Source organism: Betta splendens, chromosome 24 (assembly GCF_900634795.4).
Source record: "Betta splendens chromosome 24, fBetSpl5.4, whole genome shotgun sequence".
NCBI classification, from domain to species: domain Eukaryota; kingdom Metazoa; phylum Chordata; class Actinopteri; order Anabantiformes; family Osphronemidae; genus Betta; species Betta splendens.
The window spans coordinates 12,016,678-12,041,141 of NC_040901.2; the positions used below are offsets into that span (position 1 = coordinate 12,016,678).

At 46.2% G+C, this 24,464-nt stretch overlaps 2 protein-coding genes and 1 long non-coding RNA gene across 6 annotated transcripts in view; 2 read left to right on the plus strand and 1 right to left on the minus strand.

Moving 5' to 3' along the window:
* On the plus strand, positions 1-6,432 carry gnpat (glyceronephosphate O-acyltransferase). Its single transcript, XM_029140430.3, has 17 exons — positions 1-177; positions 594-785; positions 978-1,154; positions 1,235-1,364; positions 1,443-1,570; positions 1,714-1,789; positions 1,945-2,096; positions 2,172-2,302; positions 2,379-2,617; positions 2,788-2,886; positions 3,070-3,243; positions 3,336-3,415; positions 3,531-3,671; positions 3,801-3,900; positions 3,976-4,069; positions 4,200-4,261; positions 4,347-6,432. The coding sequence occupies exons 1-17, from the start codon at positions 154-156 to the stop codon at positions 4,388-4,390; spliced, it is 2,043 nt and encodes a 680-aa protein (XP_028996263.1). The 5' UTR covers positions 1-153; the 3' UTR covers positions 4,391-6,432.
* Positions 6,433-6,647: 215 nt separating this feature from the next.
* Positions 6,648-23,305, plus strand: LOC129603658 (uncharacterized). Of its 2 annotated transcripts, XR_008693776.1 has the most exons (5): positions 6,648-7,049; positions 19,424-19,651; positions 22,129-22,232; positions 22,624-22,714; positions 22,802-23,305. It is a non-coding gene; the product is annotated as an uncharacterized LOC129603658 (long non-coding RNA). The 2 variants fall into 2 exon arrangements; XR_008693775.1 differs by lacking the exon at positions 22,129-22,232.
* Positions 18,910-24,464, minus strand: part of LOC114849466 (exostosin-1) — a 79,209-nt gene continuing 73,654 nt past the window's right edge. For all 3 annotated transcript variants that reach the window (XM_055506070.1, XM_029140946.3, XM_029140947.3), the window contains 3 exons: positions 23,303-23,463; positions 22,556-22,727; positions 18,910-19,573 (listed from right to left, as the gene is read on the minus strand). In XM_055506070.1, coding sequence (XP_055362045.1) covers positions 19,388-19,573; positions 22,556-22,727; positions 23,303-23,463 — 519 coding nt within the window. In that variant the 3' untranslated portion in view covers positions 18,910-19,387. The remainder of the gene's footprint in view (positions 19,574-22,555; positions 22,728-23,302; positions 23,464-24,464) is intronic.

A 24,464-nucleotide genomic window follows, 5' to 3' on the forward strand; every position in this document is an offset into this window, starting at 1 on the left:
GCCCGGTTACGCCCGGTTGCACCGCCCATGTGAACTTCCTCAGCTGCTGTCATCAGCTGCAGGCGCGTTAGCGGAGACAGGGCCGCGCACGTATTCATGCTCATTCATTGTACCTGGATGCGGGGTCCGTGTGTGTTTGTAAGGTGACGAAGTATGGCGTCTAAGGCTGTTTATTCGGTACGTGCGCTGTGCTCCTGTCAGTCATTCGGTGGCTAAGCTAACTTAGCTCCCCGGTGTAGCCCACTGACATTTCATTCAAACAAGTGAATGTCAAATCTATTTTAGGGAGCATGTGTTTTTAGTTAATGCGGGACACATTTTAATCCACGAGCTGTTGGACTGTGCCGCTTGTTTAATGGTTTAGTGTCGGTATGTCACTCTACAGGTTTTGAGGTCTTGAGTAATGTGCAGATCTGCAGGGGCAACACTAGATGTGTTGTGGTTTGTTATAACCCAGTTTTGAACGGTCACTTAATTTCCTGCCTTCACCGACAAGAGCAGGGACAAAAGTGTAAATGTGCTTAAAGGTTTTTTTATAGTAATAATGGATGTATGTCAGATTCTAATGCTGTGTGATGTGATCTTTTTTCCAGCATAGAGACCCTTTGCTGAAGAAGCGGGATGACTTTGAGGACATTTTGGAGGAGAGGAGGAATTCCAGTGACCTCCGGTACGCGCTCAGATGTTACACACCTGTTCTGTACAGAGGAGCGACTCCCTGCAAATCCAGCGCTTTGAAGAGCATGGCGCTTCAGGCTGATCAGATACACTATGTCATCAAGCAGGTAAAGTAGAGACGGTCTGATAGTGTTCTGTTCATTCCTGGTGTGTTCCTTCACAAAGGTTCTGTGAGACTGCACAGTATTTACAGAGAAACTGGTGACAGTATTGCTACTGTCCCACATAAAGGACAACAAGTGGCCAAAGCTAATTTGTGCAGTCTGCATTGTTAACATGTGGCTGTGTGTGTTATAAAGGTGTCCAAAGAAACCGGCAGGACGACTGAGGAGGTTGAAGAGGAGGCATCGGCCATCTTGGAGGAGATGGCTCACCATCTGCAGCTCAGCACCGTTCGCTTCTTTGCCTTCGCACTCAGCAAAATCTTCAAAACCTTGTTCAAGAGCATCTGTGTCAATGAGGAGGGCATCCAGAGAGTGAGTGTTGGGGTCACACTAAAATTAGTGAAATTCTAAAATTGCGGCCTCTTACATTTTGTTCTCCTCCTCCTCTTAAGCTGCAACAGGCCATTCAGGAGCATCCTGTAGTTTTACTGCCCAGCCACCGCAGCTACATGGACTTTTTGTTGATGTCCTACATCCTGTACACCTACGACCTGGCTCTGCCTGTCATAGCTGCCGGCATGGGTGAGAATGAGAGGCAACATAGAACATTATTATGAAGTGCAACACGGTGAATTGTGTTTTTATCCAATGACCCTGCAGACTTCATGGGGATGAAGTTTGTGGGTGAGATGCTGCGGATGTCCGGCGCTTTCTTCCTTCGTCGGTCGTTCGGTGGAGACAGGCTCTACTGGGCTGTTTTCTCCGAGTACGTCAAGACTATTATCAGGGTGAGAGTCCAGTTTGTCTCTTTATGTATTCTATGCTGTAGGAGTAATAGATACACAGAAAACAAGCAAGCAATAGTTTTGCGTTTTTGATGCAAACCATTGGAAGAGACTTAAGACTTGACTTTTTCCTTTTTTTACTCCAGAATGGATTTGCACCAGTTGAATTTTTCCTAGAAGGAACCAGAAGTCGAACAAGCAAGAGTTTGACTCCCAAATTAGGTAACGTGCAGAAGAAGTCATTTGAAAGACATAAATCAAAGGTCAAGAATAAAAGTTGACAGTACAGAAAGTCAAGCAGCCACTTAATTTTCTATCTTTCTGTGGAGCCACACTCCTTTTTTGACTCTCGTCCTCGTGTGTCTGTCTTTACTCAGGGCTGCTGAACATAGTGATGGATCCGTTCCTCAAAGGGGAGGTGTTTGACATCACTGTGGTTCCTGTCAGTATCAGCTATGAGAGGATCTTGGAGGAGACGCTGTATGCCAGAGAACTGCTGGGCGTACCCAAGCCCAAGGAGTCCACTTCAGTAGGTCACTTAAACGTTTAATGTGTTATTAAATTGGGAATATGCCATAACATGTGCTCTCTGTCTCATTCTTAGGCTCTGTTCAAAGCCAGGAAGGTCCTCAGTGAAGATTATGGCAGCATCCACGTGTACTTTGGTCAGCCTGTGTCTGTCAGAAGCATAGCTGAGGGCCGAGTTGACCGCTGCCAGTTCAGCCTGGTGCCAAGGTGCTGTATGAAGTGACTGTAGTTTACATCAGATTGCATTAGAGACTGTAACAGACTGTAAACGTTCCGCTTCCAGGCACATCCCCAAGAGGCCCAACGAGGACGTCCAGAGCTTTGTGAACGACGCCGCCTACAGGCTTGTTCGGGCTCAGGAGGAGAACATGGTTCTAAAGCCGTGGGTTCTCTTGGCCTCTGTTCTTCTCCAGAACCAGGCAGCGGTGCAGGAACCCGGCATAGCCCTGGACGAGCTAACCGAAAAGGTTCTGTGGCTCCGGCATCTTTCCCAGCAGTACGGAGCCTTCCTCCACTGGCCTGGTACGATATGAGCTGCAGTCACAGTGACACAGAGATGTAAAATAATCAGATGTTTGTTTTACTACAAGCTTGTGATCCAATAGTTTTTATCATTCAACTGACATTTTTCTGCAGCAGAAACCGTCAACTATCACTCTGTCTGTGTCTGTTCTCACTTTTCTTTCTCTCAGACCACACGCCCCCGTCAGAAGTAGTCTCCTCCAGCCTGTCTTTGCACCGAGGGCTGGTGAGGATCTCAGAGGGAAGAGTCCAGCTGGCATTGGCACAAGGTCTGTGTTGTTGTAGTTCTTTGCCTTGATCCTGTTTTAATCTGTGTTTGTCTTCTTTTTCCGTCTGTGTAATATCAGCACAGCTTACAGTTCAGCACAAACATTCCAAGAACAGGATGTATTTGTGTAAATAATTTATAATGGGTTTGAAAGAACTTACGCGTCATTCTTGTCTTGACGCAGGAACACAAGCAGGTCCAGTGGAGCAGCCGAGCTCCTTCACCCCAGAGGAGGAGCTCCTGAATCAGGCTGTGGTCGTTCTGTCCTGTGCCTCCTACAGGAACCAGGCGCTGCACGTGTTTGTCCGCCCGGCGCTGGTGGCGACAGCCATGCACACGTCCTCCTCCAACAACAAACGTAAGGCTGACACTGAGCATAGCATGGAGGTCTAAACTGTACATTAGAGATATACACAGTTTGCCACAATGTTGTCATTGTGTGTTTTCCAGAGGAAATCTTCAACACTTTCAACTTTCTGAGAAACATCTTCTCCAATGAGTTTATTCTCTGTCCTGGAGCAACAGTGCAGGTGAGAAACATAATTTCTATTGTGTTATGATTGAAGTGAAATGATTATGTACAGAAGAAATCATCTTCTGGCCAATCAGACTTGTATTTTATTGCTTTCAACGTGGGTCCCGTAGGACTTTGAGGAGGCCTGTTACCTGCTGGTGAAGACTGGTGCTGTGCAGGTCACTCAGCAGGAGGTTGTGGTCACAGAGAGAGGACAGAGAACCGTGGCCTTCCTCACCGCGATGCTAGAGCCCTTTTTACAAGGTTATCAGGTGAGGGGTTGTGAAAACCCACGTGGAGGCGACATGTTTTGTAGAACTTGACAGTTGTTGTGACGGCAGATGTCCCCTGGAGGGCGCTGCTCACACATCTCTAGACTGACCTCCTGTTTGTGGTTTCAGGTGGTTTGCAGGTTCCTGTGTCAGGAGGCTGCTGAGACTCTGACAGAAAAACACTTCATTCCCTTAGTTCGGAAGTTCATCCTCAAACAGATTCTAGCAGGTTTGTGCGTCTGTTTAAACATGTTTAGTCACAGCCCTTTTAAAGTTACTTACTGATCTTGCGTGTGTCATGCAGGGAGACTCAGACACGTTGAGGCGTTGTCGTCTGACCTTCAGAAGAACGCCCTGGCAGCTTTGCTAAGACTTGGAGCTGTACGGAAAATGAATGGGTATGTTTGTTTTCTTTGTCCTTGTGTCTCTGTTACAGTAGGTCTGAGTGGCTGAAGCCCTGTTAATATAGGAAAACGAACGATGCCACCTTGTCTTGTACTGAAAGGAGTTGTGCACTCTTTGCTGTAGAGAGGAGCAGGGGACTTTAAAGGTCAGCAAGGTGATGGTGAACTCGTTGGAAGACACACTAGGTAACAAGCAAGCTGAAGCCCACAACGACAAGGCTGTTTCTCCTTTGTACCAGATGTTGAAAACGACTTGTGTGTGTTTGTTCAGGAGGGAAGCTTCCGTCTCTCAAGGCCATCGTCGCTCGCCTCTGATCCACTGACCACATCAGCTGACGGGAGCTGAGGGGTCAAACCTTTACACCTGCGTCGTCGTACGACGGTTCCAGCGCTGCTTTGCATGGTGCGGTACCAGGCAGCCCAGCCCAACTGCTTTCTATGAGAGATGGAACAGAAGCCATCTGGAGACAGCGAAAGCCCCTCAAACGCTTTTGGTTTGATTCCTCTATCTTCACCTCTGCTTTCTAAATGCCTTTTTTCTACGACTCTTTTCTATGCCTACATAAACCAGACGACGAGTGAGCTCTTTGAAGGAGCATCGCTAGGCTCATCGGGGCCATCTGTAATAACCGACCTTCGGCTGTTATGAGCAACCTCCTGAAAGCTTCTGAATGTGCCAAGTAGGCTCAGGATAGTGGCCGCTCTCCATTAATGCATTTTATGTGTCCTCTAACCGTCAATGTGGCTTTTTTGTCTTCTCTGCTTTTACATCTCAGCTTCTGTCTGCGTCTGGTTTTCTCTTTGTCTGCTTTCGAGCACTTTAATGAGTTGAACGCTGAGTGCTGTGGACCTATACTTTAATACTTTTAAAGTGTGTGTGGAAAGAAACGTTTACTGTAGGTGGTTACATACATGAACATATAGACTAAAACTGGTTTTGTTTTGAAGTCTTTTATAGTGAAAAGCTTATTTATTTCACTTCTATTTCCCACGGGGACCTCTGTACAATACAACAATAGTATCACCAATCCAGGTTGAAGTTTACCACCCAGCGTCAGGCCTTTGACTACCCTCAAGGAAAGCAGTGCACTGACACAGGAGACATAGTACTGTCTACCGCTGTGCTGCACAGTTGCCAAACTCCAGATACAAATACTGAAACACTGACGCATTACCAGCTGCACCAAAGAGATTATTTACAGAAAATATGCTTTTTCTATCAAAGTTGTCATTGTTTATATTTAGTTAGAACCTGTATTATTTTGTTACAAGGTTAGGACAGTAATAAAAAAGAGCAGCAACTAGAATGAAGGCTCAGAGGTACAGTGAGTAGCAACAGGTCAGCGGGTCATTTATACTGTATATTTATTTATTTCTAAACTCAGGAAGTTACCAACAAGTCTGTCATTCACATGAAAATCCAAATTATAACTGGATCTTGTATTGAAACTATTTATTTGGCGATGGAGGAGCAGTGTGGTTCTGTTACCACTTCCCCAGTGTTGGTAAAAGTTTAGAGTTTAACAGATTTAAATAAAGCAAGACCTTGTGTTGTTTGTTAAACTTAATAGTAAAACCAGACTGTATTTTTTTTAAAGGTTGTATTCCTGTTTACACCTGTCACGTCAGCTAACTGTATAGAAACATTATGTGCCTCTAAAGCGTTCCTGATTCAATCAGTCCTTGTTTGAAAACCTGCAGCTATAATCTAAGTGGACTCTGTCAACCTGGCCAAAACTTACAGCAGATAAAATATGTTTGTACAAGTTCAAAGCTGCCAAATATTTTTGGCTGAGGCAATTTTGAAACTGCCACAGTTGGAGGCCAAATTAATTTTTAGTGAGTTTATTGTCAGATGAACATTAAACTCCATGTCCTGCACAGAATGAATCTGTGGCTGCTTTTAAATGTAAAAAAAGTCTGTTACATGTTGGTTTTAACTTTGTTGTGTTCTCCTTTGGAAATTTCCCACCAGGTATTTTGATGTGGTGCTTTAATCACACAAGCCTGTGGGTGCATGGTTGCACTGCTGAGATCACAAGTTTACAAAGACGCGTAACGCACGGCCACTCCCAGAGGTGAACTCAACCAGTAACAAAGCAGCTGCGCAAATAAATGTTGGTAGAACATAAATCTGCATTGATCCAGGTCTTCCCTGTCAGTATTGGGTTTTTTTTAAAGCACGATTAACAGTGTGTATGATACATAATGTCCAAATATTTGACTCCTACTGTCTCTTTGTGTGTTTTCATGCTTATACTTTGAGGTTGGAAAGTGTTGGGTGAGTTATTTTAGTACTAAATATAATGGCTAACGCTAAAAAGGCATATTAATAAAGGCTTTTGAAATTAAGTGTTTTTTTTGTTTGTTTGTTTGTTTCAAATTTCATCTTAATACACATTAAAAAATAAATACAATTCAAATGAGGTTCATTAACAGCTGATTAAAATGCGTAGATGTGGCATGTTGTTTGAACATTTTGACGTCACAAAAACAATACAGCCAATTAAAAGTAAGGGATAGGCATGTGGGCGAGGCTGACCTTTGACCTGCGTGCGCGTACGATGATTGACGCCCGCCATCATGCAAAGGAAAGTTTGTGGGCTGTTTATGCAGTTAGCTGCTATACACACTGAAGTATCCTGAAACTAGCGACCACCTCAGCAATATTATGAATTTGTGCAACACATTTTGTGTTTCACCACATGAACCAGTAGAACGCGTTATATATAATATGTTGACCAAGTAACAACTGTTGGAGGAGGAACTTGTGCGTTTGGTTAATTGTTAGCATTAGCATTAACGTTGAAAGGGACCTAACGCGGACTGTTATTCACACGAAACTGGATTTGAAGGCGTCTGCGGTGACCAACAACTGGACTTTTTCCTTCTTTTCCTGCTTTAATGGACGCATTCATCTCCAGAACCAGCAGCGGGTCACGCCACCGGGTCGATGTGCCACCGGGCACTGATCGTAAGTGATGTGATTGTGATGGAGTCGTATGTGTGAGGACATTAATTAAGTAATTGATGTCAGATCAGATGTAGGTGTCTGGTTCTAACGGAGGCTTTTGAAATAATTGTTTTTTGGGGGAAACTAATCATTTTGAAACGCTTTGGCTGATGTGGTGCACAGTCCACACACAAACAATATTCTTGAAAAATGATGATTCATGATGCGGATCTCGTTTGATTTTTATCAAGAAAATGAAGTGAAAAGTCGTGTGTGTCTGTGGAACAAAGGCCTGTTGTAGCAGGTGCTTGTGTTCTTTGTGTAGATGAACGGACCCTGAAGCTTGTGTGAAGTACTTCTCTTTCAAATGTAGAACGTAGCACATGCTTTGGATACGGGGCCTCTTGAGGTGCAGTATTGTGGAACTAATTGTGGAACTTTCTGATGAAACCTGTTAAATGGTGTTTATGTCATAAACCTGTTTTCTGCTTTATAACATTAGTCATATGAGGATTTAAATTTCACGTTGCACCAAAGAGGACAGGGAGCTGGTAGTAGTGTTTAATTTGGTTGTTACCTTTAATCACCCCTAGGTGTCACTGTTGCCTCTCTGTGAAGCCTCCGTTCCTGGCGGTGTGTTGTATAGAGGCACAAGCACAGCAGCATTTTTCATCTTGTTTTGTCGCTCTGTTGCTGAGTAAGAGACTGCTGCCAGAATACCACCACTTCCCATCCATTTTGGCCTTTGTCTCACACTCCGTCTCTGTCAAATTAAAGGTTCATCTAAAGTTACCATACCAAATTACTTATATACACACTGCAGTCCATCCATCCATACCACGCTTGTCTTTCTCTCCATCTATACCCGTCTCCCTGGTGGTGGTGTATAATAGTGTCAGTCACAGCTGCATCAGCACTTTATCGCTACATTATGACAAGCTGCATTGGAGGAGGACACACACGCACACAGGCACAGGTGGGCAACACCTTCATAAAATGCTCTCTCACCTGTGGCAGCCATTTGGAAACACAAGCAGCAGACAGCTGGTATTTTATCACCAGAAGTGCAGTATGTTTTAGTTCTGTTCGGTCTGCGTTATGCCTTTGACTTTTATTTGTGTGTATAAGTAGGTGTGACTGAATATATGCTGGTCTAGTGTTGTGCCCAGAGGCTTTGTTGGGGTCTATATGTAGGGAATTGATTGAAAGTAAAAGAGACCCTGGTGTATAATGTTTTGGCACTTAACCTTAGGTAATAGTAGGTTGATGGATTCAGCTCATTTGTTCCAGCAGATCCTGTTTATCAGTGCTATGCTGGAGGCTGTGACATTTACATTCCAGTAGTGGAGCAGCACTCAGAGTAAAATCTCGAGACTGCGAGAAATCCCAGTGGAAAGTCCAAGACATTCCACTCAGTGCGAGTGTAAAGATTTTCTCAGTCAAACTAGACACAGAAAGGCCACCAGCTGGTACCTCACCTTGTCCCGTTTGCTTCTCCCCACGGCTCCGCTGCCCGTTGCGTTCGTTTATTAATTTGTGAACAGAACGCAGCGGCTGGGTAGAATCACTACCGCAATCGATGCCGTTCAAAAATACCCAACGCCACCGCACAGGCTTCTCTTCTGCAACGTGCTCCGGTGGATTGAATGAGCGGTGGCCACTAATTCATAAATCACCAACATTCCTCCTTCAAACTTCTACATTAGATGTGCACACATTCACGCTGCTGGGGTTTCTGGCCCATTCTGTGCTGGAAAATGGCTGATGATTGTTTTCACCTTCCACTGTAAACATCCAGATTCTTTATGGCATTAAACTACAACATCTGTGGTCTAATGCTGTTATTTGCTTGTCTGCAGAGACTCTGTGATGTAATTACACATATGGTTTTCAGTTACTTTTGAACTTACTCACCCCTTCCCTCTGTATAATAAATCAAATAAGTTCTTCTAGGATCAGTGATTAGCGTTGAATGAAAACATTAGCATTTTTAACAATATTTGCATAATTCAGGCATGCATAGATCTAATGTGCTGTGCTAATGTCTGTAATTAGCCACCATGTGATTTTGTTCTTCTGAGCATTTGCTTTACGTGCGTGTTCACGCTCGGCATACGTCTGTACACAACAATCCTTTAATATACCTACACACACACCTCTCACACACACATACACACACACACCTCTTTCAGTCTCTGTGGGATTCCATGAGCTGCCAGTTTTTGACAGCAAGATAAATAATAATCTTCTGATGGATGCTGCTGTGAAGTGAAAGCTCAAGGAAGATTTAATAAAATCCAATGGAATCTAATTGAAGTGCGGCGAGTGTGTTTGTGTGAGCAGAAATGTGTTTCTGTATGTTTGTAGTGGGACCTTCTCTGTAGCTCAAAGTTTGTTGTTGTTGGTTTTCGCTAGATTTTCCATCAAGTGGACAGGTTCAGTACAGTTGGCAGCTTTGAGTTAGTTTTTGTTCTCTGTGTTTGTCTTGTTTTCCCTAGATGATTTCCTAAACAGTGAACACCGTGTGTTCACACTTTATTTTTGTGCATAGTGTTTGCAAAAGGTGGCAGAATTCACATACTGTCCCCTTGTCCCACTATATAATAGATTTTTTTTTTTTAAATATTTGGCAAGTTTTATATGTTGTACAATTGCCTAATCTGTTTTGCTCAAAGGTGAATGAGAACATCCTTGTCTTTAGAGTCAACGTTGCTTTAGGCAGAAGTCCACATTGATGAAGCGATGAACTCTCTTACCGGTAGCGAAGCGAGCACATGTAATGTGGAAGAATGGCAGTGAACGAGGAGAGAGAAATGGGCTCCAGTGTGGCGTGGGGGGGGCGAGGAGGAGGCCTGATGGACAGCAGAAGTCGCTAATGCATTCCTGTGATCTGTGGCACCACAGAGAGCCAAAGAAGACAGTAAGAGTGAAAAGAGAGAGATGCTAATGCTCAGAAAGGATAAAAGTGACAGAAAGCAATCAGTGTGAAAATGAAAGCGAGTGAGAGAGCGCACTGGGCGACGCTGACACTTTGTCAGTGGCAGAGCTAGTTGTCAGATGGGCTAATGCTGCCGCGGTTCAAGTCCCCCTTAGAGGCGTCAGATCACACAGGTAGATTGCCCGTGGAGGATTTCAGGGAGACACCCGCCAGGGGAGCTGGGAAATTGCATTTGCTGCCTATTACAAGATCCTGATAAGAGCAGATTTGTTTTAAGAACGCAATGACAGGGCAAGGTTATCGCAGAGCCGTCGGCCTCTCCACCGCTGGGCCGAGCGGAGGAGCTGGAGCCTGCAGCGCTCCAAAGCCTCAGACGTCGAGGCCAAACCCACAGCAGCCTTAATGCTTTAAATGCTCCTATATAATGGTCTTTACAGGAGCAGCAGGCTGCAGCGTGCGCATCATTTCATTCATAATAAAGTCTATGTCTGCCACAGCTGACTTTAAATAGTCGGAGTGGAACTGACGTGCTTTGTGTGCACTTGTGTTTACTGGTTTCCCTCCTGAGCGCTGGGACCCCCTCTTTCCGTCGTGGTGGGAGATACTGGCCTAAACGCTGGCTTTCCTGCCACTCGGCTGCTGGAAGTCTTCACCGCGCCGCTGTTGAATGATCGTATCTGGCGTCGACACGAGCTGATGATAGGCACCAGCGGCGGCGGTGAGTAAGTGTGCGAAGCCCAGCTCCAGATAGGTGTCAGACAAGTCAGCAGCGAAGAGCAGATGGAGCTTTGGTGCATTTGTAAACTTAGATTATTCACACAGCATTGTCACATCACACGCTCCGCAGTAACTGTGCTTCAAGAATAGGCTGTCGTCAGGTAGCAGAGCTTTTTACGCCTGTAGCTCCTGCTGTATTGTAGGTTTGAACACTCGAAGTGGTGCAGATCTATGTCCATGGAGCTTCTATCAGTTCTGACAGCAGCGAGTGCTGTTAATGGATCAGCATTAACTTTATTTGCTGCTCTGTGATAGTGACGCACATCAGACAGGACTGGACACGAGGACCAGGAAGTAGCAGCTGCAGTTTAATTAGTACACGCCGATAGGTTGTCAGGTTTTGGTCAGTGTGTGTGTGAGTGTGTGTGTGTGTGTGCGTTTAGAGAAAGATGTGTCATGTGAAAGTCTGAGCTTTGAAGGATTAAGGCTGTCACAAATCTAATCTGTCTGTCATGAGCTTTGCAGACACGGGTTTAAGTGGCGACATGTTTGTCTGATGTCATTTGGAAAAGCAAGTTCCATTTGCAGCTGACGCTCCAGAACCTCCCTCCATGAGCTTTTAGGACCCGTGTGAAACACAGATACAACCCAGCACACGTCAGATGTGCTCATTGTCCACGTTTGCGTTATTGCTGCCAAGTACCTGATGCCAGTCACTGCACAGGAACCACGTAGGTGTAGAAATAGCAGGAGGCTCCTGTAAACACGAACACAGCTCCTTAATGAACTCCGAGTGAAGATGAGAACGATAGCAGAATTAAGCGCGTCTTTTTGTCAGCTCTGCTGTGGAGCGGAGCTCTGGTAGATGGATGGAAGCTCGTCAGCTATGAATCACTCTTATTAACCCACAGGCAGGTGAATGTAACGCTGTGTCCGCATCAGCGACGCAAACGCTGCGTAAAAGCAGCCTCCAGGCAGCTTCATGTGCATGCTCCACACTGCTTTGGGCCGAGCTCGGACCCGTAATGAGCCGGCGCCTCGAGGACGCCTTTTATTTTCCTTGTGACGATTCCCAGGCGGTTTCACGCCCTGCTCTCGGTTTGGTCGGTGGCGCTGACCCACGTCTGGTTCATAGTGTTGGACCCGATCCTGGTGGAGGTCGGACGCTTTTCAAACCTCTTCCGTCCGGCTTAGCAACAAGCAGCTCTTCTTCTGAAGCCTTTAAGAATGCTCCTCATCAAAACCCTCCGAATGAAATGTCAACATCCACGTTGTGTCCTTCATCATGACGGTTGTAATAATGTTGTAATGTGACACATTTCACACGGTTAGATTTACAGTGTTAAGGCTACAATCAGGGGCGTTTTGCTAGTAGCTTTAAACATGTTTGTCTATTTAAGAAATATGTAAAGCCTGTTTCTTTAATGCACTGACACACACACAAACACACACACACACACACACACACACACACACACCTCCTTTCTACCTGCCAATATATCACAGCCCCTAGGTAGAAAGATTGATGGCATTAAATTGCTTCTATCCAGGTTTTTTATCAGGATTTACAGTCGTTGCTGTACCTAGAGCTTTCCAGCATCACTCCCTTCCATAAATCATGCTTTTTCGTCTTACTGCCACTCTCCACACGCGCTTCTGCACCCAGGCACACACATGCACTGGTCCACACACACACACACACACACACACACACACACACACACACACACACACACACACACACACACACACACACACACACTTTGGGATATGGCTGTAACAAGATGGATGACCTCCTTGCCGTCTGCAGCCAAAACGAACCCTAAGCCACACACACCCACACACAAAAACAGCAAATCAGATGGAGTAACACATGTACATTTTGAGCCTGTAATGGAAAATGTCAATCTCTGTTGATGGCAGGTCCTGGAAACGCAGTGATTCCTTCTATTTCACCCATCGCTCTCATTATAAGAAAATGTCACCTCATTTCCCAAGTACACGCTGCCTAATTAATTTCTGAAAAGGGAACAGAGACGGTTCGATGGGAGGAGGAGGAAGTCTGGAAGGCTTGTTTCTCCTCGGGTCGCGTGTCCTCAGGATTCAGGACGGCGGCTGAGCTCGACCCGCTTCAATCTGTGGAAACGTAACCCCACAAGTGGCAGCGTGCAGCCCTGTCATCCTCCAGTCCTCCCGGGGGAACCTCGGCGCATTCCCACAGCAGATAGGAGATCTAATCCCTGTAGCTGGCTCTGGGTCAGGCCCAGCATCTCCTCCTAAGTGGATTTGCTCAGAAACCCTGTGTGGGGAGGATTGTAGAGTGAAATTTACATGGATCCTTGGCGCGTTTGGGAACCTTTGCACTTGAGAAACAGAGTAACACAAAACCTTAGAAGGATTGTGACCTGATGTGTCTCTGTCTGATGTGTAATATGATTTCTTTTCCATATGGACGTGGAGCTTCTTTGTGACGCGGCTCTTGTGCTGCTTCTTAAAATGGGCCCGCTACCACTAACCGGCAGTGAGAAAGCAAGGTGCGAGGAGACAAATGAGGTGGAGGCGAAGCACAGAGGCAGCGACAAGTGTTTTACAGCTGCTAAATAATTAGAATCAGATACAGCGGTGACACCGCCCCCGTCTGTCAGAGGCCGGATAATGCAAACAAATAACCCCCCGACTGGAAACCTCCCCCGCGTCATCACTCAGACACAGGTTGGAGCCCAAGTCCCGCTGTTGAAGCTCGGGTTCTGCCCGTTGGTTCTGGTCGTGAACTGCAGCTTGTGTTTGTCTGTTACGGTCCGTAATCGGTCAGAATTTAACCTGCTGCCGCGGGTTTAGTCGCAATATATCACCTGGTTCCCATGCTGCAGTTATTGTGAGACCGAATATAACCTTCATGAGCATTAGCAGCCGTTAATCAACAGCATTTGCAGCTTTAATTGACCGTATCGCATGGTAAAGGAATTTCATATCTCCCAGAACTAAGCGGGCGCGTGTGAGAAGTGACTGCGGTAATTGCCTGGCTGCTATCGCGCTGTAAATCTCAGATTGTTTCCTATTCGTTCGTCGGGGGATCACAGGTGACAAATGAAACGGAGCTGAAATGCAAATGGAAATAAATGAATGAGGCCTAGGAGGCAGTGGAACGACAAGAAAGGCTTCAGCAGGAGAAGAAGGGGAGGTGCCTGTAAACTGGTAAAACTGTAAAGAACTTAGGAGAGACGAGCAAGTGGTTCCCAGTCAGCTGATGATGGCGGAGCAAGTGGTTCCCAGTCAGCTGATGATGGCGGAGCAAGTGGTTCCCAGTCAGCTGATGATGGCGGAGCAAGTGGTTCCCAGTCAGCTGATGATGGCGGAGCAAGTGGTTCCCAGTCAGCTGATGATGGAGGAGCTTCAACCATTGCGTGTGGTTGAACCAGTCTGACTGTGCTCAGCGACGCAGCAGCTGTAAGAACAGACCTGACATCAGCTGATAACGTCTCCTCCTCTTTTCGTCCCAGCTGGACTGTGTAGAACAGGCTGGTGCCTCCAGTTCAGCACACGCTTAATGTTAACTCCCTGACGTCGGGGCCTTTTCAGCGCGGCTTTGGCCGTTGACGCCTCATTCAGGCGGGCGTTGAACCAGCAGCCCTGTCTGCCCTCTGCCCGCCTCCTGATCCGCCTGCGGTGGGAGTCAGAGTTCTTTGTGGGTCTAGCAGGTAAAGGTCACGCTCCCGCCGGGCGGCCGGGCTCAGCCTGTGGCGGCGCTGAGGGAGTGGTGGGTTGAACAGCCACACGTCGGTCTCTTTGTCCTTGTGACCGTGCAGTAACTCACCACGTCTTCAGAGATCGAGAGGCGCGGTCCCGGCCTTTTCTGTGTTTGTACGTTCTCACCGGGTTCCAAGGGCGTGGCTGGATATAAGGCAGGGACCTGATAATGGTGACGATGTCGGCTGGAGATCTGAACTTAATTTACAGGTTTGCGTGTGGTTTTCTTGTGTTTCTTGGCTCGGTGGAGCCCAATTACAGAGCGGGCTGATTATTTCATTTACACTTGATACAGAGTCGTACGCACACAGTCAGAGTCTACGGCTCCTGTGGGGCTCCGTGTCAGGAAATGGGATCGGGAGCAGGAAACGACGACTAAAATAAGAAAAACAAATCAACACCAAACAGCCAAACTACGTGGACTAGATGTCCTCGTTAGGCATTTGCTCATTTCTAATATTGTGTGCACTAGTTTCATTATCATGGCTGTTAATTGCTTTATATCATCTGTATATTGAAGCCCCCTCTGCTCCAGCTTCCTGTCTGACTGTGGCACTCGCTCGTCCTATAGCACTCATTTAATGTATGACTTGTAAGACTGCAGCCCCGTGTCAGTGCTCATGACGTGTGATGGATCCCAGCGCTTCCCTCCTCTCTGTGATCTCGGAGATGGAGAGGAGCAGAAATGGCAGGAGACGTCTTTCTGGGGGGATAATTCTCTTCTATACGTCTTCATTTGGCGCCGCTCTCTCGTATTATTCAAAGCGCCTTCCTGGGCCGAGGGTGAATATCAGTCAAGAGCCCCCGTCATCCCCAAGGTGCCGCTCAGTGTCGGACGGACTTAAAGGAGAAGGAGCAGGTGCGGTTGACGCCCAGCAGAACCTTTGGCAGGAACGTTCCCACAGTCTGTAGGAACGCGTCTTTGTTTGTGTGTCGGACTCTTTAGCCTCTAGTTCTGGAGAATTATTCACAGTTCATAGCTCGCCTCACTTTCTCTGAAGCTTCACTGTCTGCGCTGACGTAGCAAAAATACTGAGTAACTGAGCATTTTTAGCATTTTAACAAACGACGATGCTGTAGTTTAGTTTAGTTTCTTTCTGTCGCAAACAGCATCTGTACATGTTCTGTAGCCGTGTCGCTCCCTTTTAGATTCATCCTGCTCCTTCCCCTCCTTCCACTGTGTTCTCTTCCTTCATAATAGGATTCATAGATCCAGAGACATGTCCTATTCAATTCAGACAAAGGGGGGGGTCTCCAAACCCACCAGGAAGAAATAAGGGTTCTGAAGCAAATAGGACTCTGTGTGTGTGTGTGTGTGTGTGTGTGTGTGTGTGTGTGTGTGTGTGTGTGTGTGTGTGTGTGTGTGTGTGTGTGTGTGTGTGTGTGTGTGTGTGTGTGTGTGTGTGTGTGTGTGTGTGTGTGTGTGTGTGTGTGTGTGTGTGTGTGTGTGTGTGTGTGTGTGTGTGTGTGTGTGTGTGTGTGAGATCTCACAGGGGAGTTCTGAAAAGCCAAGCCACTGCTGCAAATCACTAAACACACAGTGGCCGAGTACTCTATGATATCATCATGGGTGACTGCTCAGTATGACAAATGCGAGGAGACAACCTGTAATGAGAAACATTGTTGGAGGAGAGGGAAAGGATGAGAGGAAAAGATGAGGGAATGTGTGTTTTATACGATTGAATAAAGAGAAAGTCCAAGTAGGAGAATGGGTAAAATTACAGGAGGAGGAAGTTCCTCCTCCTAATGAATTTCTCCTCTGTCCATGTGCTTGTATCAACCCTGTAACTCACCAGAACTAATGTCTCGATGAGTCAAGAAGGAGGTGAGGACTACTCCCGGGCCTGCTGACTTCCAATTATAAGTCCATTTGGTTATGGATATTTGAGAGCGAGAGCAGGGAGAGATTTGAATATTTGGATATTCAGCGAGTTGGTTCCTCTCCCCATCACCGCTCGCAGGCCGTCAATTTCCCATCCCATAACCTTGGAAACTGTTTAGGGTCAAAGCGAATCAATGAGTGGCTTCTCATGAGAAACTGAATAATTATCCAAACACTGAATCAGAGCGATTGGAGCGGGGTATGATTTATTCATGTGTTTCCTATTTTCCTGAAGCGGCGCTGCATAATAGAGCCGTAACCAATGAGCTAGATGCTGACGGATTTAAAACGCACAGTGAGATGAAAGCAGGGCGAGCGGCTGGAGGTGGACGCAGGCGCTTCTGCAGACTCATGACCACGCGTCACGAGACGGTGGGAGCTGATTTGTTTGTTTACCTGGTGAAGCTAAAGCGGCCCCTCATACGTGAGCCCAGCCCAGACTGCTGAGGCAGCAGCATGTAGGAACCCTCCACATGTGGGTGAGGTGGCTCACACATGGTTGTTAATCTGTGCAGTTGCAGAAATGCTCCATATATACGACATGAAGCTTTAATGAAGTGTCCGTATGAATGGCTCCTTCCAGAAATAGTCTTCACCCCGCGGTGACGCCAACCAGGAGGCTCATTGATCTGTGGATCTCTGGAGACGCACATCTTACACTTTTGTCACTTAAAGGCCTTTTGTTCTTTCGGCTCTGCTCCGTGTCAGACTTGTGTTTTATTTCTCTGTGGCCCGGCGTCCTCCAGCATCAGCACAAACGGGGATCCGTGTTCACTGTCCAATAAATACGAGCCAGGAGGTTTAGTTTCCTCCGGAGGGAACCGTGGATGATCACATCCAATGACTAAGGCTGACCTCTATTGATCACGGGGAGACCAGGCCCCTAACGCGCTATTAGAGGCTGTTTGTGCTGCACAGAGGCCCATTGTTGTGAAGTCCTGTTACAGACACCAGGCTCAAATCATATTCACACGTTCTATTCTTCAGTGTGAATATGTAGGAGTCCCATCTGCGTGTGCTTGTGCACCTTTGTCAGATCAGAGCCACACAGACGTCTTCACTGGTTTGTAAGTTGCATGTTGTAAAACCATGAATGAGGCTCGATGCTGTGATGGACAAGTTGCTAGAACCTGTTGAGGTTCTAGCGTCGTTCTCCAGTGTTTGTCGCTACTGTAAGAACCTGTGCTGTTGGTGCATGAGGAACATCTTCCTGAAGCTTTATAAACTGAGGCCCAGAATCAGAGCGGCTGTGTCTAAGCTTTATTTAATATTCATCATGTTCCAGCTACGAGTAGGTGGTGGTCTCAGGAGCTCTCTTAAAAGCCATCGTTGTGCATTAGACACACACTCCCCGAAGCTACGGCGAATGAAAGCGACTGTAGCTCTCACTAAATCCTCTGTGCAATTGGCACCAAAACAAGGAGCACAGAGAGAAACGCTTCAGTTTGTAAATGGGGGGAAGGTGGTTCACATTTAAAAACGGCGACGACTTTGAGTAGAGTCACTTTAATTTGACGGCTCACTCTGCAAAGTCAGGCCGGTTTATAGCCAGTTAGCTTTAGCATCGATACAGCGGTTTATAGCCAGTTAGCTTTAGCATCGATACATCGGTTTATAGCCAGTTAGCTTTAGCATCGATACAGCGGTTTATAGCCAGTTAGCTTTAGCATCGATACAGCGGTTTATAGCCAGGTAGCTTTAGCATTGACTGGGGCAGAGTCATATGATCTCTTGTTGCTTACAGAAGGTAATATTAGCCTGTTCCCTACCAGCATGTAGCTTCCTTCCCACTGAGCCACTCTGAAGGCCGTGTTGTGTTCCATGCTGTGATGTCAGGGTTTGGTTTGTGTACAGACAGTCCCTAAAGGAACACGAGGCTCACTGGTCTGTGATAGTAGAGGTTAAAGTTGAGAGCTGGAAACGCTTGCTAATAACTTCATACGTGATGGCCTGTAGTAAAACACTGTTTGTTTCATAGTACAGTGTAATTGTTGTATTCTCAGCAGGAAGTGAAATGACTGTTTGACAGTGAATGCAGCACTGCTTTGTAGCCTGTTTTCATTATAACCTCTTTCAGATTCCAGCAGTGTTGGCGACAGTGGGCCGCGTCTGGTGTTTGTTCCATGGTCTTCTTAGATCCACAGCTAATTCTGCTTCAACTAAAACAGCTGGTTTGTGTCACTTGTGTCTTTTTGTTCTCACTGAAGTCACTGTTGCATTGTTGTGTTGTGACTAGTAAGGACCAGCTGATGTGGACAGTTGTTACCCGTTGAGCTTGTATTTTAGGATTAATCTATGAAAATTGAAGTCTAAATAATAGAGGGATGATGAGTCCTGGGAGACTATATGTTATAATCGATTGCGTTGTGTTCCAGCCCCATGGCCTTTGTTTTTGAAATGCTGAGGATCTACATTCCCTGATTACGTTGTTGTATCAGAACGGTGCAGGTCAGAGTTCAGGGAATCTACATTGTTCAGTTGAACGTGTGCATAAACACGTTAGAGTTGTGTATTGATACAAAGAGTAGAGGCGGATGAGTCAGGTTTGGATTGAAAACGCTGTTGCAGATGAATGTATAGAAATAAACCACAAGCAGTTGTGACGTGACCTCTGATCTTATGACATGACGTTTCTTTATTTCATTTTTATTTGCGTCATACAGACAGAAACTGCTGCTGAGAATCTACACTAGTATACAGGAGCTTGGCCATTGGCTGTGGTGCAGCCGGACCCTGTGACTGTTTGTCCACCACGTCTTTGCTGCATGTTCCTAAATACGTGTCTTTGAAAGCATTGAAGTCAGTGACATGTTCAGGTCCTTGTACACTTTAAACCATGCAGCACATACTGTTTACCTGATGTGTGGCCTTGAACGTGTTCAGGTCTTGGTTGTACGAGTCTCTGAGTTCATGTTTGTTCACAGTTAGTGCCACGCAAAGTGATGCTGAGGCTGTTGAGCTGAATTCCTCATGTGCACCATGTTTATGTGAGGTGTGTGTTGCCCCATCACAGCGTCTCTGAACACACTGCTCGCTCATTGTCTCCGTCCGCCTGATGTGAATGCTCCTACGCCTTCACAGTCGTTCTATGTCCCTGTACTTCTTCCTCAGGATGGAAACCTGATCCCTGAACAGCACCGGGTCCAGCCTCATCTGAGAGTGCACCAGGGGCATGAAGCCCAGCCAGTGGCTGAAAGTGTTCATGCAGGTCTGGCGCTGAGCAAAGTGGTCCGGGTCGGCCCACTGCGACGTCTTGGAGCCCTTGGTTGAAGAGAAGCAGAGACCAGACACGTGTTAGAGCAGCGCCGGCAGGCAACACGTTGTTAATGACAGCATCAGGTGAGGAGCAGCGTCCCATTCATATTTTAACATCAATGTGATGATTATGACTAAGGTGGGGTCTGGGACTCGGCCAAACGCTGTGCTCCAGGTCCATGCTCAGTGGGTTTCGGGTCAGGGCCTGGCTCTAATGCTGACCCTCTTTGTTTGGCTGGCTGTTTGTGTTGTAAGATCAAGAGCACATTCTAATTGGGACGGTAAAACATGACATTAGGAGAAAGAGTGTGACTCTGTGACAGCAGCCTTTGTAGCATGTGATTGATCGTCACCATGTCCCTTAAGGATGCTGATGGTTCTGCTGTGTCTAATAGAAGAGTGCAGCTTGTTCTAAACAACCCCCCATAAATGTTCAATGATTTGTGTGTAATGCATGAGACATGTGTTGTATTAGGACTCAGCGTTCACAGTTGCATTTAATGCATGATTCTCCTCCTGGTCGCCACTCGCCCTGACAGGAGATTGGCCACTGTTGACAGGTGACGTCTGTGGCGGTGACACGGCCTTGAAATGGGCCTTCTTTGGTGTGACTCGTAAAAAGTGACGGTCATCAGGGAGGGCTTCATTTTGCAGGGGGGAGGGGGGGCTATGGAGTCAAATTAGGGTCACATTAGATTTGTGGCAAACCGATCTGTGCGTGCGTAATTAAACCTGTGCGTAACCAGATTTGTACTGATGTAGTGGGGTTTTACCATATTTACATTTATAATTTGGGGCGTTAAAATTACACAAAAATTGTGCCTAAATTTACAAGTAAAATAACGTGACCTTAATTTGCCTCCATTTTGAGCAATGCATGCTATGTTATGGTGCAGCTGGAGTTAAGGTGGGTCCAGTAACGCTACCGTTGTGATTGTGTGATTGTTTATCAGACCACAATAATCACGTTTACTTTAACAATGCTTTTAAACAGATATGTAATGCAGTTGTTGTGCAGGATCTTGGTGCTTCCCGCTGATCAACACCGTCTATAAGGAGACAGACGCCCAGTGTTGCTGCAGAATGTCACAGATACTAAAGACACAGGCAGAAAGCTCAGTCTGAGAAATCAGAATCATTTTAGTTTGCAGCATTCACTTTCATCCATCAGTGGAGAGTCACTTTGGTGCTGACAGCGCCTGCCGGCAGGTAACAGGTTTATCGGTAAAGGACGAGACGCTCCTGATCGTTCACAAAAAACACAACACAAGTGAAACGCGATGCTCCATCTATCGATCGATCACTCGCAAAGAGCACACACGCTAACAGGATGTCACCGGAAGTTGGTCGCCAGTTAGCATGGTCACTCTTTCATATGGAACACCAGTTGACCGGTTAGCGTATGCTTTCAGCGACAGAATAATCTGTGGATGAAACGCATGGTTTTCATAACCCTAACAGGTAGGTAACAGCGCTTCATCCACAGGTTACTCTGTCGCAAACTGGTGGCTAACGTCAACTGGTGTTCCATACGGAAGAGTGACCGTGTTAACTGGCGACCGACTTCCAGTGAGTTGTTTTACCTGGTGACATCCTGTTAGCGGTCCCTGTCAATGCCTTGGTTTACGTTACCTCTGTTAGCGCGTGTGCTCTTAGCAACAGAGTGATCTATGGACGGTGCGTAGCGTTTAACTTGTGTTTTGTTTCGTGTTTTTTGTGAACGATCAGGAGCGTTTTTTTTCCTTTACCGATCCACCTGTTACCTGCCGGCAGGTGCTGTCAGCGCGTAAGTAAACAGTGGGTGAAGCAAAGCAGAGTCAGAAGGGTGCAGGTCTCAGCTGACGGTTGAAAGTGAATGCTGCGAACTAAATGAACGATCGTGATTTCTCAGACTGAGCTTTCTGCCCGTGTCTGAAGTATCTGTGACATCATCACAGATTCTGCAGCAACACTGGGCGTCTGTCTCCTTAGACGGTGTTGATCAGCGGGAAGCACCATGAAATCCAAGCCTGTCTAACAACTGCATCTCATATCAGGCTGTTTAAAAGTTCAAAATTGTTAAAGTAAACGTGTTTATTGTGGTTTGATAAACGATCACAACGGTAACTAGAACATCCACCTTAACTCCAGCTGCATCATAACGTAGCATGGCATTGCTAATAGCCTGTCAGCTAACATGCTACATTAATGTCTGATAGAAACACCAGTTTAACGTTCGTGCAACTGCATCACCTTCGCAAATCACAAGAGTAACGTCACATGAACCGTCATGTCTGTCTGATCATTAATTATAATTAAAGTCATCAGTCAGTGGACTAGCTTGTTGCTGCTTGTGGAGCTTTCAAGAGCTACTGTGCCACGTCAAGGGGCTGCGACAACTTCCTTGTGCATTAGCCAATCAGAGCGTGGAGGCAAATTAAGGTCATGTTATTTTACTATTTACTATTAGACACGATTTGTGCATAATTTTAACGCCCCAAATTATAAGTGCCTCACTATGTCTACAAGTACAAATCTGGTTATGCACACAAATCTAATGTGACCCTAATTTGACTCCAAAGGGGGCCCTTCCACACACAGAAGGGGGCAGTGATTCATACTCCACTCAGACAAGGAGCAGCCCAGCATCACTCCTGGTGGCCACACACCCGATGTTGTCTGATCTGTATGTATGTGTATGTGTATGTGTATATGTAAGTATGTCCAACAACTCTGACTCCAATTCACAATAACCTATTGGGCCAATAAGCCGCCTTTCTAAACATTCTCTCGGATGACGTTGACACAGTTTTGGTATCACTGAACTGACAATATTACTTCACTGATTATTTATGACTCATGTATCATTGGATGCATTTGTGGTTGTATTACATTTTTGACATTTGTGGACTATGACAACCTAAATATGTGAGCCTGACTTCTCAGTGGAGCTCTGTCCCAGACACTGCATGTACTCGCTGCTGCTGCTGCTGCTGCTGCTGCTCTTACCTGGCTCATCATGGTTTCCTTGTACTGCTTCTTCTGTGTGACTTTGATTGGTGGTTGCTTGGTAACAGCCGACACCAGGAAGTTCATCAGGATGTCCTCACAATTAGCCATGTGGTCCACGGTAGTGAGCAGGCTGGCCGGCACCGAGTGGGTGAACAGGTAGTGGTAGTATCTGACAAACAAACAGCAGCTCAGTTATCGCTGCCACAGACTCACACCCCAGTGACGCACTTTCCTCTTCCACAGTGTTACCGTTGACGTCCTAACAATAGAACGGTGACAGAGCTGTTCATCAGTGGGACAACGTGCTTCAGATGTGTCTACACAACAGCAGTCTCACTTTGTGGCTCCTGCAACTTAAGTCTACTTTACTTTACTATTTGACTTTGTAGAGTGTGACCTCAGCGCATTAGGCAATTACCTAAATAAAAGCTCACACCTCTGCAGATTCTGTGTGTGGCTGCTTTTCAACATCACAACACACCTTGTTCTTGTTGTTTGCAGAAAATACACAACCAGGAGTCTGTTTAACTCGTGTAATGTGTAAGTGCTCCCATCAGTCTGAATGATGCATTTCACTAATCAACGCTGTGTTCATCACTAGTTGCAGCCTGTGCTTACAAACGTATGAGGAGCCCATGATTACGTTGTAGAATCTGAAACGCAGTGCACTAAATAAACTACAAGCCTCTCATTGTGTCTGTGGAAGTAAGAAGGAGCAGAAATGCTCACGTGAAGCACATGTACCTGTGGTAGAAAGCCGCTCCCGTCAGGACCATGGAGTAGTCGTTGGTCCACTTGGAGGTGTAGCCCCAGCGGGACCGGGCGCTGTCCCAGTAGTGACTCCTCGCTGGGTATCCTACAATCCGCTCAGGAAAACTCTGCCACACAGTGAAAGCAAACTCCACCTGGAACAGAACAACACGACCAGACGCTTAGCTGCGTTTGACGCTAGGGCCACAGTCAGGTCAATCCCTGTGGCACAGGGTCGATCCAGCAACACCTGGGTTCAACAGACCTGCTGCTGAGACGAGGCAGCGTCTCATTTTAAGCCCTCCTGAACAGACCCGTTTCTACATAGAGTCCATTCACATGCAGAGAGGATCAGCTCAGCCGTTATTACTATTTTCATATCCACCATACTGAAAACGTCTTCCACCGCGACACGCTTGGCTGCTCAATGACAGACAAAAGCTTTGTCAGGTTTCTCCTCCACTCGTATTCACTCCCTTAATCTCTCTTCATGGAATAATCCTACACTTAATGAGCTGAAACAATATAATTATGAGGCGATTCCTCCACCGAGGTAATAGAATAAGAAAAGTCCCACTAAGCGTTATGTTCTTGCTCTCGCATATTTTTACTCACTTGACATATTTCATACACTTTCAATAAATCCCGTCTATGTTAAAAGGGCAATTAGAGCACGACGCACAGATTCACTCCGCTTCCCCCCAGTCTGGGTCTTTGTCTTCCTCTCGTTTCATAAAACAAGTCATGTGCCCATAAAAGTTTAGCTGCAGAAACTCTGTGCTACAAGTTGTCCAGCCGTAAAGTGTAACCGTGATCCCGTTAGCATAGAACAGTGAACATTGACTCGCACCGATCAATAAAACATCTCACTCTAAAGATATATTGGATCACTTGGGCTCATTGGGCTTCACAATCCATTATGGATCCTATCTTTAACTCTGACGATGTGTAGAAGAGGCTGCAGCTTGTAATGACTCACAGAAAGAGCTTTAATTCAGCATCACAGGTGAGCGATTCTCATTTCTTTGCTCTAAACTAAAACTCATGCTTGTGATGCATTGCAGCCTTGTTCAGCGTCGGCCCGGTTGATCACGGTACCTCTCACAGCTCTGGTTCTGCCAACATGTCAAGTCTTGATTACAAAGAAGAATAGAAA